At 38.5% G+C, this 17,806-nt stretch overlaps 1 protein-coding gene across 1 annotated transcript in view; it reads right to left on the bottom strand.

The window, feature by feature from the left end:
• The window catches only part of LOC131591493 (kinesin-like protein KIF2A), a 114,252-nt gene that overhangs the window by 31,604 nt on the left and 64,842 nt on the right, over window positions 1-17,806 (bottom strand). The window contains exons 9-14 of the mRNA XM_058862262.1: window positions 15,014-15,176; window positions 11,568-11,658; window positions 11,360-11,423; window positions 10,863-10,954; window positions 10,432-10,574; window positions 6,643-6,847 (exon numbers count right to left, since the gene is read on the bottom strand). Coding sequence (XP_058718245.1) covers window positions 6,643-6,847; window positions 10,432-10,574; window positions 10,863-10,954; window positions 11,360-11,423; window positions 11,568-11,658; window positions 15,014-15,176 — 758 coding nt within the window. The remainder of the gene's footprint in view (window positions 1-6,642; window positions 6,848-10,431; window positions 10,575-10,862; window positions 10,955-11,359; window positions 11,424-11,567; window positions 11,659-15,013; window positions 15,177-17,806) is intronic.

Below are 17,806 nucleotides of genomic sequence, written 5' to 3'. Positions count from 1 at the left end.
TTTCCTTCCCTCCTTCCCTCCTTCCCTCCTTCCCTCCCTCCTTCCTTCCCTCCTTCCTTCCCTCCTTCCCATCCAGAATGATGACAGTAGCATTTAAGAATTTTAAAGATTTGTAATATCCTTTGAATACTCTTGAAACCAACCTGGCTCTTTTGCTAGGAATTGCTATGTTGTTGGATGTGGTTCAGGTCTTGTTTAAACAGCTTCTTTAGAACATCACCCAGAGATCCGTCCCAGGGCTGAATAGTTATGACCAGCAGGGTGTGTGGGATAGTATGGGCAAGTGCCTAGGTCAGTGGGCACCTCCAATGTTTTTGAATATCACCCCTGAACAAATGCAGAATATGGAAAAACTATTAAGATTTGGAAAAGTATGCTGTCACCTTCGTAATTCCAGAGAGACACAAATCACTGCAACATGCTGGAGCCTGGCCCAGGCCTATCGAGTCCTGTTCAACACTGCTCAGTACCCTCAGGGAGAAAAGAGTCTCTGGATCTGACAACAAAAGACAGGGCTGACGGCTACTCCAACCCCAGTGACAGGCACTGCAGCTACTCCCTTGTGGCTGTGGAAAAACTGTCCCAGAGGTATAAAAAATTTTTCTATAAGTTTCATCAACAAAAAGAGGTCCTACTCCCCACTGGTATGGACCTGCATTTCAGCTATTAACAGTAAGAGTTCTTTTTCTCCAAAGGGAGGATATAGAAAATACACACTCCAGGGTGCCCTGTGGTTTTACTTGCAGGACCAAGGAAAGGACATGAGGAAGTGGGATGGAAAACCTACCTTGACCTTAGAGACACAGGTACATGAATTGCAGGGAAAAACAATCAGAAACGGATTCTTCCAGGAAAGTTGCCGTTCCAGTCTCCAGTGACAGTTTCCCAGGCAGAGTGGAAGGGCTGATTTTACTTCTGATTCTATGGAAAGGAATTCTAATTCATTTCTACAAGTGGAGAATCCTATGACCAGGACTAGAAGGACCCTGCCTCCAGCCAGGTGGAGGAGAGGGATAACCAGGTTTACTGGATAGTGTGAATCCGGAAGTCTGGCACAGCAGCCCCACAGCAGTAGAAGGCTTTAGTAAACATTGGTGCAGTGTACCCTAATGCCATCAAGCTATGCAGGGGCAGAATTCATCTGTATTTCTGGAGTGACAGGGGCATTCCAACAGCTGACTGTACTGAAGGCTGATCTTAGCCTGACTGGGAATGAATGGTAAAAACACCCCATTGTGACTGGCCCAGAGGCTCTGTACATCCTTGGCACAGACTCTTTCAGGAGAGGATATTTCAAGGGTGGGCTTTTGATATAGCTGTCTTGAAGATGGAGGAACAGTTGTCTACCTTGCCTGGTCTCTTGGAGGACCCTTCTGCTGTGGGGTTGCTGAAGGTTGAAGAACAGCAGTTGCCAATTGCTATGACAATGGTGCACCAACAGCAATATTGCACCAACCAAGACTCCCTGATTCCAATCCATAAGCTGATTTGTCAACTGGAGAGCCAAGGAGTGATCAGCAGGGCCCACCCACCTTTTAATAGCCCCATATGGCCAGTGTGAAAGTCTAACAGAGAATGGAGATTAACAGTAGATTGTCATGGACTGAATGAAGTCACACCATCACTGAGTGCTGCCATACTGAATGTTGGAACTTCAGTAGGAACTGGAGTCAAAGGCAGCCCAGTGCTGCCACAATTGACAATGTTAATGTGTTTTTCTCAATCCCTCTGGTGGCAGAGTATAGGCCACAGTTTGCTTTGACTTGGAGGGGCATCCAGTACACCTGGAATCAACAGCCCAGGGGTGGAAACACAGCCTAACCATCTGCCATGGACTGATCCAGACTTTACTGGAACAGGGTGAAGCTCCAGAACTCCTGCAATATATTGATGATATCATTGATTGTGTGGGGCAATGTGGAAACTGACAATGGTCAAATAAGAGATTTTTAGGCTTCAGGCATTAGCTTGAGCCTGTGTGAAACTAAGTCACGCAAGGTTCTCACTCTGGCATGAGAAATCATAAGGAGGAATCCAAACAGTCCTTAGAGAAGGAAAACAACTTCTGCAGGTGTTTGGATCCTTGTTGTTTTCTTGCAATAAAAGGTCAAGGGGTGGTGTTCCTACTTGTCCAATGATGGTGATATGTTGGTTTCATGACCAATGAGAGCTTTACCTTTTGGACCTTCTTGGAACTGTCTATAAAAGAAGATCTGGAAGAATAAAACTTGCTCTCTTGTGCAACCCAGCTAGAGAGTCTGTGTCGTGCTTCTGCTGTTCCTAATATAGTGTGACAGGGCAATATAGCAGAAGTTTCTGAGAGGGAAGAAAATAGTCCAAATCCTTCTGAACGACGGTTTTACTATAAAACAAAGTAAGATCAATGGACTTGCACAGGAGATCCAGGTTTTAGGGATAAAACGGCAAGATGAATTTTGTCAATAGCAATGTCTCCACCAACTAGTAAGAAAGAAACAAGCTTTCTTAGGTGTTGTAGGATTCTGGGGAATGCACATTCAAAATTACAGTCTGATTGTCAGCCCTTGCTGTCAAGTGACCTGGAAAAAAATTATTTCAAATGAGGCCTGTCGCACTGTATTAGGAACAGCGATAGTGACGACACAGACTCTCAGGCTTAGTTGTAAAGAGAGCTCGTTTTATTCTTCCAGATCTTCTTTTATAGCCAGTACAGAAAAGGTAAAATGTTCATTGGCCATCAAACCAACATATCACCATCACTGGACAGTTAGGAACATCACCCCTCAACCGTTTCTTGCAAGTAAACAACAAGGAGACAAACAACACCTGCAAAGGTTGTTTTCCTTCTTTAAGGACTGTTTAAGTTCCTCCTCACAATTTCTCAGACCACACTTTCTCAGGCCAGTGTGAGAAAGTTATGTGACTTAGTTTCACACAGACACTGTGCTACCTGCCTGATCTCTTGCATTCAGCATTCACAGAGGCCTTGAGCAGCAACAAGCTTTTGAACAAATCAAACAGGAGACAGTTAATGCTGTAGCCCTTGGGCCAGTCCAAATGGAGCAAGATGTAAAAAATGTGCTCTATACTGCAGCTGGGGAGAATGGTCCTACCTGGAGCCTCTGGTAGAAAGCACCAGGGGAGACTCAAGGTCAACCTCTAGGTTTTTGGAGTCAGGCATACAGAGGATCTGAAGTCTGCTATACTGTTGGAGTCAGAGGCACAGAGAGTATGCCCTTATCTCTGATACCTGGCTCTGACATCCAAAAAACCACTGAATTTCATATAACACCGTGAAAACAACTGTTAAATAGAAAAACTAGGAGTGCAAGTGTGTAAATTAGAGAGTTTTCTTAAGTCACTGGATGAAAAAGTTAAAGTTTGGAGTTTAAACTAGTTTAGAGAACAGAAGACAAGATGGAAGATTTAGGGTGTTGTCTCTTGTCCTTCTTTTTGCTTCATCTTCTAGAGGTTTTTGGGTAGTAGTAAGTGATTGGATAGAGAATGCCGCAGTGCAGCATACAGGTGTTGGGTCATTGGGTCACTAAGAAAAATAATTTACTTGGCATTTGTTAATTGGGTAAATAAACACATAAAAGACCTTGAAGAAGATCTTTGTTAGCCATTTTGCACCTTTCTTAGTACACGTATCTCCTTGTACCTTGTATGCATGTAATGTAGATAAAAGAAGAATAAACAACCAAGTCCGAACAAGAGAAAACTGCCTCTCTCTCATCAATCTCAGTCCAAGGGGGAAAAGAACCCAACCACTAATGTCCTATCAAGACACTATACTTCAACTGAAAAGGACATACTGGCAGCTTATGAAAGGGTTCAAGCTGCTTCTGAAGTGATTGGCACTGAAGCCCAGCTCCTCCTGGCACCCTGGTTACCCACGTTAGGTTGGATGTTCAAAGGCAGGGGCTCTTCTGCACATCATGAAACAGATGCTACATGGAGTAATTGGGTCGCACTGATCACATGATGAGCTCTGATAGGAAACCCCAGTCATCCAGGAATCTTGGAAATGATCATAAACTCGCCAGAAGACAAAAATTTCAGAATGTCTCTAGAGGAGGAGGTGATGTGCTGAAGAGACCTCACTGTATAATGAAGTGCCAGAATATGAGAAGTAATATGACTTGTTTACTTATGGGTCCTGCTGTCTTGTGGGAAAGTATTGGAGATGGAAAGCGGCTACATGGAGTCCCCTACAACAAGTCACAAAAACCGCTGAAGGAGAAGGTGAATTGAGTCCATTTGAAGAGGTGAAAGCCATCCAGTTGGCCTTAGACATTGCTGAACAAGAGAAATGGCCAATACTTTATACTGATTCATGGATAGTGGCAAATGCCCTATGGGAGTGGTTGTAGCAATGGAAGCAGATAAACTTGCAGCACAGAAACAAACCTGCCCAGGTGGAGAACCTGGTTGTGAAGGTAGATCATGTGGATGCTCGTGAACCCAAGAGTCGGGCCACTGAATAACATCAGAACAACCAGCAGGTGAATCAGGCTGCTAGGATTGAAGTGGATCAGGTGGATTTGTATTGGCAACATAAGGGTGAATTATTTCTGGCTTGGTGGGTCCATGACACCTTGGGACATCAAGGAAGAGATGCAACATCTAGGTGGGCTTGTGATCAATTAGTGGACTTAACCATGGACACTATCGCACAGGTTATCCTGGAATGTGAAATGTGCTGCAGTCAAGCAGGGCCAAGCAGGTAAAGCCTCTGTGGTATGGGGGACAATGGCTGAAATATAAGTATGGGGAGGCCTGGCAGATTGACTATATCACAATCCCCCAAACCTGTAACAGCAAGTGCTGTGTGCTTACAATGGTGGAAACAACCACCAGACGGCTGGAAACATACCCTGTGCCCCATGGCACTGCTCAGAACACTATCTTGGGCATTTAGTCTTATGGTGACATAGTACTCCAGAAAGAATTTAGTCACACAATGGAAACCATTTTCAAAACAACCTCAATAGACACTTGCACCAAAGAAGGTGGCACTGAGTGGGTGTATCATATTCCCTATTATGCACCAGCCTCTGGAAAGATCAAACAATGTAATGGACTGTTAAAGACTACACTGAGAGGAATTTGTGGTGGAACCTTCAGACACTGGGATATACATTTAGCAAAGGCCATCTGGCTAGTCAAAACCAGAGGATCTGCCAATCAGGCTGCCCCTGCCCAATCAAAACTGTTAAGTACTTTACAAGGGGATAGAATTCCTGTGCACATTAAAAATATGCTGGGGAAAACAGTATGGGTTATTCCTGCCTCAGGCAAAGGCAAACCCATCTGTGGGACTGCTTTTGCTCAATGACCTGGGTGCACTTGGTGGGTAATGCAGAAGGATGGGCAAGTCCAGTGTGTGCCTCAAGGGGATTTGATTTTGGGTAAGAATAGCCAATGAATTAAATTCTATTATGTTAATAACCATCCAACATTGATCTGTTTTCAACTGCAACAGTCCAATACCACACACCATCTTTCCTGTCCTGAAGGACTGCTATGACAGACAGAGCCCAAGGTCATGGACTAAATGAACTCAACAGACTTTTATGGGGATGGTCCATAGACTAAGGGAATGGTGATGGGGTATTGGAAAGTGTGGGACCTGGCATGATGTAAATGGTATGGAATAAGGGGTGGAGACTGTCCTAGTTTTGGCTAAGATAGAGTTAATTTTCTTCTTAGTAGCTTGTAGTGCTGTGTTTTTGATTCAGTGTGAGAATAATGATGATAACACACTGATGTTTTGGTTGATGTTGAGCAGTGCTTACCTTGAGTCAAGGGCCTTTCAGTGTCTCATGCTTTGCCAGGGAGAAGCTGCACAAGAAGCTGTGAGGGAGCATGGCCAGGACAGCTGACCAGAACTGGCCAAAGGGATATTCCATTCCATACAATATTTCCAGTATATAAACTGGGGGAAGTTGGTCAGGACAGGCTGATAGTTGCTGGGGCATGGGCTGGGCATCAGTCAGTGTGGTGAGGAACTGTATTGTGCATCACTTGTTTCTCTTGGGGTTTATTTCTCTCTCTGTCTCTCTCTCCTTTTCAATACAATTATTATTATTGTTATTATATTTTACTTTAGTTCAATTATTAAGCTGTTCTTATCTAAACCCATGGGTTTTACCTTATTTCAGATACTCCTTCCCATCTCACAGGGGAAGGGGTGAGGGGATTGAATGATCAGCTGAATGGTACTTAGTTTCTAGCTGGGGTTAAACCACTACAAAAGGTATCTTTTTTTAATCTTTTTTTAATTAAAAAAACCCCAACTGAGATCAGTAAGTATATTTCCAGTTAGTATTTCAGACCTTGAGCACAAAAGTAAGTTATCTCTACCCCCATTTTAGGTGTATATATATAAAAAAGTGTTCAAATTCAACTACTGGGGATTTTGTTGGGGTTTTTTTTAAACTACATGAAAATCGATAGCACAATGTTTCTGCAATGTTTCTACTTGGTAATTACCAAGTGTTTTTTCAGGTATTTAAAGGAAAAACAAGATTATATTTTACATGTCACATCAGTAGACAATGGAGAGAAGCAAAGCCTGCAAAAACACTCATTTCAATAGTCATTGCTATTATATGTGGAAGGTTTTCACCTACTCAAAGGCAATGGAAACGTTTAGGTTACCTTGAGTGCTAAAAGGCTCTTGTTAATTTCCGCACCTTCCAGTCGAGTCTGCCTATCTGCACTAGAAGTATCTGCTCCTCTTTCATTGCCAGCCAAATCAATCAGAGAAAATTTACCATGCAATTTCCCTTTCCTTCTGAGAATAATCTGAAACACTGCATGGCTTCGAGATGAGTGTGCATTTGCAGATGTCTGGCCGGATGTCCTTTAACAAAAAGAAAGAAAGGAAGGACATATGAACAGGCAGAAGACCATATGTAATAAATTATTATTGTTTGTTAATCATATTTAATATAATTGTTAAATATGATTGTTAAAGCTGTTTTAAGAGTTAACACTGTAAAAACGCCTAACCACAATGACCACATATCTGGATGTGAAGGCAAGAAGCTGAAGCTGCAAGATGCTATCCGGCTGCACAAAGGGGAAGTAGAACATCTCCTTACCACGACCACCAAGAAGCACAGGAAGACCCTACCCACGACCACCAAGAGGCAGAAGACCCCTTAGCAACAGGAGGCACAGGCGCTGATGTGATCCAGGAAGACACAGATGCAGGGACTATATAAAAAGAGTAACCTCCTCAGCCAAAGCGCGTGCGCCGTGTGTGAGACACTTAAGAGGAAGTGTCCTCCGGCTCGCCCCCAGCTGGGTTTTTCCTTGCTTTACTGCTTGCTGAATTAATAAAAATTTGCTTTCATTAATTATTATATAAATTGTCCCTTCTATTTTGTCATGACAATTTATAACACCATATATATATGTTAAACACATTACCCTCAGAACATTAGTTTTTTCAGGGCATAGTCCTGTGTTTACCCATATAATTTGATGCACACTATATATATATATATATATATATATATACCTGTTTCTCCAATTCTTCAAACAGAAATGGAAGATTAGTAGAATTTAATACTCTCTTTAAAACCAAGATGTGATAGTTTGGCATTTAGGAAAAAAGTGAGAAATATCCACAGAAGTGACTCCTCTGAGAGGCTGCTGGGAGTTTCTTCTCTGCTTGAGATCAGGCCAATAGCTATCCAGTTTTCAGATTAACAGCATTTTAGACCACTGAAAAGTAAGATCACCTTTGTGAATACCACCTTTTAAACCCAAACCCAGGAACTGCTTGTTTATTTGTTCCCTGCCTTAAAAAGTATTGTAGCTCTGGTGTGGCTGGGCCCACTCAACCCCCCCCCCCCCCCCGCGGCCTATGTGACCGGGGGGATGGCTGGGCCAGACTCCAGCAGCTCTCAGGCGGGGGATGGAGACTGAGTGGCTTCCCCCGACCCTAGGCTGGGCCAGGCCATGGCTGCTGATACTCACCGACACCGCCCCCCCCATGGCCCGCACAGACGGCTCCAGGCCAAAAAGCAGCCGAAAACCGTCCACTGCCTTCCAGTGGCTGCCGAGCTGAAATCCGACACCATAAATACCTGTCGCGTCTTGGGCCAGATTTTAACCCTTTCACTACCCAGATGAAACCTGCAGACTTAATCCCCTCTCCAGAGAGAGGAAAGAGAGAGTGATCAGGGGTTGTAGTTCATTTAAAAATTATGGTATGTCCCAAGGGAAGAACTCACACTTGGTTTTGTATAATGTTAGTCCCTACCTAACCTCCCTTTCCCTTTTCCTATCCCATTGGCTGTAACCACCCTGTATCCCCTGACCACCCCCTCCCCCTAGTTTAAGAGATAGCACCCGAGGCATCTCGGCCTCTTTCTTGCCCCGGGTGTGATCCACATACAATGAACCCGGGACCACGTCTGGCAAGTCTGAGCCTCCTGTGTCTAAAATACCTTAGGTCCATGTTGTATATATTATGAGTGTAATAAATTTTTTTTTATTTGTTAATCAAATTTAATATTATTACTAAAATAAAATATGATTGCTAAGGTTGTTTTAATAAAGCTAACATTGCAGAAATGCCTAACCACAATGACCACATATCTGGATGTGAAGGCAAGAAGCTGAAACTGCTGAGCTGAAGATGCAAAATGCTATCCGGCTGTACAAAAGGGAAGTAGAACATCTCATTAAGGAGAATTGCCTACCCACGACCACCAAGAAGCATAGGAAGACCCTACCAACAACCACCGGGAGGCAGAAGAAGACCCCCTAGCAACAGGAGGCACAGGCGCTGATGTGATCCAGGAAGACACAGATGCAGGGACTGTATGAAAAAGGGAACCTCCTCAGCCAAGGCGTGCATTGTGTGCGGGACACTTAAGAGGAAGTGTCCTCCGGCTCGCCCCCAGCTGGGTTTTTCCTTGCTTTACTGCTTGCTGAATTAATAAAAATTGGCTTTCATTAATTATTATATAAATTGTCCCTTCTATTTTGTCACGACAATTTATAACAATGAGACCCCTTCCCTCCCGTGTTTTGTGAAGGGCAGGCACATCCCCACGGGGGGCAAGAATTAAGGGGGTTCTCGGAATAATTACAACAATCAACATGTAAAAAGACAACATGAAATATCAAGGTCAGTAAGAGAAATGAGCCAAACCGCAGATGGAAAAAAAATGAAGAAATGCTATAATAAGCTGAAATATTCTTTTGGTAAGGCTATGAAGATGGACAATAATGTTCTGAAAAACTCCTTTAATTCATGAAAGAGTATTAAGGGGAATGAAGTATTCAGACTGTAAACCTGAGCAAAGGTATCCATTGATGAAGTTAAGCAGATGGTGAAGTAACTGTGATCCCATGAGACGCTTGAATATAGAGAGAGAAGTGAGAGTTGATGAAGACCCTTTTCCCCAAAGGAGAAAAAGAGAAAACCTCTGCTCCCAGAGATGATCACAGAGATAGATGGAGAGAACCTTTGCCTTTAAAAAACTCATCCTTAAAATAATACCTCTTGAGTTCATAGCCCATGGACACACCTCTGAGTGGTGTGAAAATAAGAAGAGAGCATGATGGCAGAGTTTTTTTTCCGGGTAGCTGTCAGTCATGGAAATGAAAAGCCACGAGAAAACTATTTTCTTGTAGAGAACTCTCCATAAAATGACAAGAAAAAACTCCTCTCCCACAGAAACTGATGAAAAGACTATTGTATAGTTAGTACTGCGTTAACATCTCAAGTTTTGTCTCTATGTTGTCAGTTAAGAAAAGAAAAAAGTTTGAGTGAGAAAAAGTTCCTGGAGGTTTTGTTCTGGTTTCTTATTCTTGTAGTCCTGTTAATAAACTTTCTTTATTCCTTTTAAGTTTTAAGCCTGTTTTGCCCTTCTCCTAATCCATATCTCACAGCAAAAAATGAGTAAGTATTCTGGTGTTTTTTAGCTAGTGCTAAAAACCACCACACAAGAATAAACAGATCTCCAAAGATTTCAGACTATCAGAGAGTTTATATGCAAAATTCCCCATGTGGTAATTTTATCTAATCAGTCAGCAGTCTATCACAATGCTAATTTTAAAAACAATAAAGTTAGATCTTAAGAAAACCTCAACTTTTATACTTTTGTCACTACATATCAAGGCCTTTTAGAACTAAAGAATCTGACAGTATCCCAGATTATACATTATGTGAATTTAAGTCAGTAAACTGGTTATATAATGCATGCAATTCACATCCAGTAGAAAAAATCAGTTCATATTTCTCTCTGGCTGAAAAACTCTATCTTTATTCAAAAGATAAGCAGATTCCTTACTTGCAGCCAACATTATCAAAAATATCATTGCATATTAAAATGCCATCACTATGAAGATACAAAAAAAAAAATAAAAATCTTGCTGTAATTCTTTAATTTACAATGAAAAATTGGTGAAAGCTATGGGAGATACCTGCAGCTGTTGCCTACTTCAATAAGCTTAAGAACATCTTCAACACATTTGACTTCCCGTTCCTGTAATCCCACCACCTGGACTTGCTGTTTGCCATCTTCTAACACTCTTAATTTTGTCTTCCTGTTCAACAAGTCAAAAACCTTTGGGAGGAGGGGAACATAACAGTTAAAGAGGTGCTTTAAAAGACATTTTTGCTTCAAATCTCATATCAAAATATGCAAAGTATTCCATGCATAATCCTGCTTGAGCAGGGAGGTTGGACCAGATGACCCACTGTGGTCCCTTCCAACCTGTGATTGAAAGGGAAGTGTAAGGAATTATTTGAAATAAAGCTTTTAGTACAAAAAGAAAAAAAAATCTTTTATGTGACAAATTCACAATCTTGTTTGTGAAATTCCATCTTCCTCAGAAAAAAAACAGGTACTTACCTTACCACTATAGATCTCAAAAAAGGTTGCATATACTTGAAGTTCTAACTTTTTATAATTTGGCTTCTTTAGCATTAAAAAGACATCTCTAGCTGTGAATACATTCACAAAATAAAAAGAAATATAGTTATATATTTTCATTTAGTGAAAAGTCATTAATGCATAGCAGTCTATTTTACAGCATCTCATATTCTGCAAGTATAACAGTCAATCAAGTCAATTAAGAAACACTGCAGTTTAAATTGACATTACATTGGAAGATTCAGAAGACTCAAAAATTGTAAACTCAATCATCATTTATATTTCTTACATTTCTTAAGTTATCTATAAATATCTACCTTACTGTGTAAAAACGACACACCTAGAAACTACTTTTTATGTTACCAAAGCTTCACTGTAATGCAAAATATGTAGACCCTTATGTTTGTACAACAGGAAGTAGAAATGTACTGACCTCAACTAATTTGCAAAAAGCCATCAGAAAAATAAAGTCTCACCTGCAAGTGCATATATTCCTTTAGAACAATCTTGGTTCTTTCCTGAAAAGTCACCACCCATAGTCTAAATTAAAAAACAAAAAAAGACCAAAAATACACTATAAAGATCGCAGAACTGTAACTTACATATTTGTTACTTATTAGAATTTATTGAAGTGTATAATACACAAAAAGAAGTGTATTGCTGACATGTAGAGGAAATACTTACATGGGTTTTTCCACTGCCTGTTTGTCCATAAGCAAAGCAAGTGGCCATTCCCCTTTCAAATATAGTCTCTACTAATGGTCGAGCTGTAAACCTTAAATGTAAAAAACAACAGTATTTAAGAAATTTAATTACCTTAAAAAACCCACACTACCACAAAGACACTATAAATTTTAATGCCAGAAGTGACAAAAACTGGTTCTGAACTTTGACAGGCCAAAGGACATCTCCAAATTAATTCCTGGACTAAAGAGGCTACCAGCTCTAGGACATTCAAATATCCTAAACAATTAGAGAAAAGCTACAAGGTGTTTCCCATTTATTTTACAAAAAATTTATTTTTCTTCAAAGCCTGAGAAAAATAATTTTCTTGTTTTAGTGATGCAACATGACACAGTTTACTACATGGAGTTTGGAGCTCCCTAAAGAAGGCATCATTATAAGATGCAGAAGTAGGACAGTGCAGCAGTTAAATGCTTAGATTTTGCCAATACAAAAAATCCACTATAGTTTTTTCTCCCTAAATCAGCTTCCAAGATTACGTTTAGAAGACAAGTGGTCAAAAACACATTGCATGTCTTAATATTTTGAGAACATAGTTATGCTGAGACAAGGCTCAGTAAAATGTCTACCCAGGCTCATCAGAATGGAAAAATCCAATTATCCCTTAAGCATTATTTGATGTGTCAAAAATATTTTCCAAAATATAATTTTTCTATTTTAGAGAATTAATTTTTACTTAATCGTAGCTATTGCCCCTAATTCAGCTGCTTATCACCATTACTTCATGAAAATCTCCAAAAGCAAAAGGTAACCTTATGGTAGTTACCTCCACCAGGTGATGGAGGCAAGAATCTCTCTTTCTAAACTTTTTCCAGGTGTTTACAAATAAAGTATGTTTAGTGACAGAAACAAAAATGATTGTTAACAGAAATGCTGAGTTGTTACAACCTCCTTTCATTTCACTTTGGAACAAACACATAATTTACAAAAATAATATGGGTAAGATTAAGCCGTTCAGCAACTGAGGGTTATGCAAAAATCTAAGTTTAACCAAATCATCAATTTTCATAAAAAATGTACCAGATGATTCCTGATCAGCCTTAGTCTTTCTTTTTTGCATCCTCCAATTATATACCTTTTTTTTTTTTTTTTTGTCCTCAAGAGGATAGTCCAAATCAATTTCAGGAAACCTATCCACCTAAGAAGCACATTCCATTATCTCTGCTTAACTGAATTTGAAATTATTTATTTTGCTGATTTGTAAAAAATGTACTTAATTATATGTATTTTTAAATAAGGCAAAATACAAACATGTCTAGAAAATTTTTGTAAAGCATTATACAGTTCCAAATGGTACCATGTCAAAACAGTCAAACTTTCCTTCTCGTAGAACCTTTATTTGCAATCTTGATGCTTTGGAAATATAAATTCTGATTCTCCTTTAAAATTCAAAAGGCATTTAAGTTTTTTTAATACTTAAAAAATCTTGCAACTCAGTGTTGCAGCTCATGGATTAAAAAAATAAATAAAATACAGCTTAAGTAAAGTAATAATAAGAAAATAAAGAGTAGTACATTTCTTGAGAACATTTTTCAGTATAGAAATATGAGTAATTTTAGCATATTCAAGAAAACTGAAGTAACTTGTCATACTTTTTTCCCCCCATTGTGACCCTGGTAGTTCTGGTTATGGCAGAACGTGATACCTATCTTCTTTACAATTGTGTTACTATAGGAGTCCTTGAAGTAGATTATCCTTCATGTAATAATCATTATTGTGCCATATGAGGGAGAAAAAAAAAGCCTGTACTGCTATACAGACTAGAGATTTGTTTTAGTATGAATACAAGCATCTTTCAATATTTTCCCATATTACTATTAATTTATTATGCAAGTAATAAAAATTTTGCTGAAGAAACTCAGTACAAAAACATAATAGCATTGTATGTCAAAAACATCCCTCACATTTAAACACTATGCTCACAAAGACAACATGAAGGAGGGAGATTACAGGAACTGGTTGTTAAGGGGGAGAAAAACTATTGCAAGAGGCTGTAAAGAAAAGGCTAGACAGAAAAGCAAAACTTGAGACAAAAGAAGGACATGGGGTGTAGGCCCCTTTGAGCCCTTCTGAGAAATGTCTCAAACACCCATAATGAAGCAACTGGAAACAGTCAGGTGTTCCATGACATATGCCATGAGATATGTGTCCAAGGGATTTCCATGGGCATGATGGCCTGCTAATGGGATAATAAGTTATCAGGTAAAGGCTCTCTCTCCTCCAGCCTCCAGTGTTGTTTCACTGCATCTCTAGCCAAGTATTCTTGAATTCGAGTCACTTTCCTCCCCCTTTTGTGTTGGAAAGTCCTAAGGGATACTGACTCTACCCAATAAGTGGGAAGGGAGAGCCAGGAAGTGACCACTCAGCTATAAGCCAGAAGTTTGAGCAGTGCCAAGGTAACAGATGTCTGGGATAGGCCAAAGCTCAACTGCTCCTCTATGTGAAGATGCTATCTCCGTGTGACAGAGGCACACCTCACCAGCTAGATCACTCTCGCACAGCTCTTTACTATCAAGAAAAGATGCTACCAGTAGACAATCATTAGAGAGAAATTTCTAAGGGCACAGCTTTGTTGTTTAGAAATTTTTTCATTAGTGTAAACTAACAAGACTAAAAAGTTTTTACTTTTGCTACACTTCTCCTTTTACTTCTATCAAGCATAAGACACAAGTTTTCATTTTCAAGGCCTTTTAATAATTCTCTTATCCACTGACAGGATGTTAGCATATAACATCATTCAGGATATGATGCCAACTTTGACTTCCTAATTGTTGGATTAAAACCAAGAATTAAGATAATTCTCTGTCACTACTCATAAAGGCTATGGGAAGCACTTTCTAAACATAATAAAATTAACTTAATCAAATTCCTTTCTAATATCAATATTCTTTGCAAAAATATTCACAATATTTAAACTATGTACCAAGATTATGACCTGTTAAGGTGTCTAACCTTGCCTGCTACTGTATCTAATCCATTTAGCAACATGTACAAGGTAAACAGCTACTTCTAAACAAGTTTTTTAAAGTGTTGTGTGCATTTTTCAGTTTCAACTGTGGAAATGAAACAGAAGAATAAAGGAGAAAATCAAGATCCAAATACCATGGGGTCTCTCTCTCTGTGTTTTTTCCACACCCTCTCCTGATTTGTTTGCCTCCTGAGGAGGCAATACACACTAGAGCCTGGAAAAGTCTTGGAGGAGAACTGAGAGCAGAATTCAGGATAAATAGAGATAAACTAAAAGTAAACAGGCAAAAGAATGGAGTTAGCAACATACATATCTGATAACAGAGAGAATAGAAGTCTATGACCAAGGTAAGCCCACAGTTATTGACATCAAAGATATATGAGAAAAAACATTCCCAAAAACTTCTATATACACATACCTGTAAACCATTTCATTAGGAGCCATGTCATCAAAGGCATAATCAAAACGAAAAGTTTGGTTTTCTAGGTACCTTGTTAAATCCACCTTTTGTTTTGGTTCATGTACCATCACAACATCTTTACTAGGAATTGTTATTACATCAAGGTCTTTCATTAAAGTTTCTATAAAATAAATGAAATATATATATATATATATGTAGCAACACATCACTATTTTTTACATATTTTCATTGTTTACACTCTTATAATGTCTCAGATAACACAGCTCCTCCAAGTAACAAAACTGCAATGGACTTGGGCTTCTGATACCTAGATAGTAATCTTTTAAGTAAGAGATCTCATTTTTGAAGTCTAGTTGTCCTATCTTACCAGGTGCTAGAAGGTAAAGAAAGGTTGTACAAAGTTCATTAGAAAAACTAAGATCATTAATGATAGCACTGTCATCATTTAAAAATTCTGTCTTTTTATTTTTCTTAAATCCCTAAAGTTATATCTTCACAGCTTTCAAAAAGAAAAAAAATTGTTTTCATTCTACATAGTTTCATTTTTGTATTCCTCCTGGAATCTCAAATCTTTAATATAGAATTTCTCAAAAGTAAAATGTTTTCTTTAAATTATCTTGTAATCAGAAGAAGCTGAACATGCTTAAGATGTTTCCTATCACTAGGAATGAACAAAAGCCATCTAGATGCAATTTTAGTAGTGGATCCTCTGGTTATAATTACTACATAGCACTACAATTTATTGCTAATTGTTGCATGAGATATGACTCAGCAAAACAGAGAACCCAGCAATCCATGAGATGCACAAAAATAATGATCCTTTCTGTGTACAGTCAGGATCACTGATGTCCTACTTGCATTTCTATGTAAAATTTCTTAAGGCATGCAGTTCAAGAATTTGATGTAGCTCTATACAATTAAATATACATCTTTTCATCAGTTAAAATGCTGATCAAACAGCACAATGGTTACTATTGCATGACATTACACACCAACAGAAATATGCATTCAAGTCACTATATATTCAGTTTTTCAACTGCAATGCAATAAAATAAAATGCAATTATTCTGCACCAATTACAGAGATAATGAATAATGGTGAAAATATCTATATAAAGGTAATTTTTTTCAGAAGAAACTTTAGTTAAAGCAGTCAAAAGCTGTTTTTTCTTAAACAATTGTTTTAAATATATGTCACTGAAATAAAATCTTAAAATGTCAGTCTGAAGACCTACATCCTACAAAGTCAATCCACAAAATGATTGGTGCTGAGAACATGTAAATATTTTGGTGATAATTCTGTGTTTGTGAGACTACCTGAAATTGATTTATACACTTCATTTCTAGTAAATTATTTGAACATCTTACAGCATTTCAAAATACAGAACATGAAAGGAGAAAGATAATATTTTTGACATGTTATTGCAATAATAAAGGAAAAACTAATTATATTTTTCTCTTCAGGGTATTACACACTAACATCTTCTATTTCTTTGTATAATTTTATATAAGTTTAAAATGTAGCAAAAGAAATATTGTTTCTTATGAACTTTTAAAATTAAAGTGAACATTCCCAGAATACTGCATTATGTGGGTACAAGATTATCTCTATGGTTCCTCCCCAGCCTAGATTATTTCATTAATACCTTTTTTATTGTAGCTTATTCTTAAAAATGCAAAATAACTTTAGTGCGAACCTCATTTTTACTTAGACACTCATCTTCCTACCAACAACTCAGAACTGTTTTAATAGCTCCAAACCACTAATATCCAAGATATTTGCCTACAGTCAAGTCCCACTTCTGAAACCTAATTTATGCCTCATACCAACTTGCTGTCAATTATTGTATTTTCACTTTGTCCACCTTCAGTGCAGGTTGAAGGTAACATTCCCCCCAGTGTATCAGATTTCTAAGTTATATTTTATTAAAGATAACCTCCAATGCTGAAACAGAAATTGAACTGTTACCAGACTTGTATATTGAATGCCCTTATGACATAGATTGTGAAAAATAGTTTCAATCAATTAGTTTTTGAGATTATGCATTCCTTTCAGATCAATAAAAAAAATACAGGACATAAGAAAACAGTAAAAGTAATAAACAAAAAAGGGAAGGGAAGCAGCAACATGGAGGGTGAAAAATAAAAGAATACTAACTATATACTAAAATCAATATATGTTTTCCCTTTCCTATACAATTCTCCCATGTTCCTCTGGATATCCTCCAGATAACTCTCAATGTGTAGTTAACAGTACAGAAATAATAAATGTATCTCATGTTGTTTCAGAGTCAGATTGATGTTCTTCAATGCCTTAAGATAAAAAAAAAACAAAATGAAGGAAAGAAACATCTTTCAAAATTAAAATCAGCTTACTTTAGTGTTGGATTCATACAGGCTTCAATCCAGATGCATTTGCAGTTCTTAATTTTCCATGAAAGTAAAGAACTTAATAGAAAGATTGGGATTTAACTGGAGTTGAAAACCAAAATGTTTTTTTTTTGGGGGGGGATATAGACTCCATTCTGATCATCAGGCAGTAAGAAAAAAGTTGTAAAGCAAATCATACATGAAAATAAGTCACTAAGGAGTGATTCCAGTACCTAAAAATAATTGTATAGTGCCATTTCTTATGCCCTAAGGTATCGTCCCCAGCCCTGAGCAGCAATTCCAGGAGGTACATGTCTCCAGTTTGTCTATAACCTGCTAGCCTTCAAGGATATCTAGGACACCCTTGAGCACCTTAAATGTCAGAAGACACCAATATTCAGGCACCTGAATTGTACCCTTG

The sequence above is a fragment of the Poecile atricapillus genome, chromosome W (assembly GCF_030490865.1).
Source record: "Poecile atricapillus isolate bPoeAtr1 chromosome W, bPoeAtr1.hap1, whole genome shotgun sequence".
Taxonomy (NCBI): domain Eukaryota; kingdom Metazoa; phylum Chordata; class Aves; order Passeriformes; family Paridae; genus Poecile; species Poecile atricapillus.
Note: the sequence above shows the minus strand (reverse complement) of the source record. Positions and strands in the feature narration are given on the sequence as shown.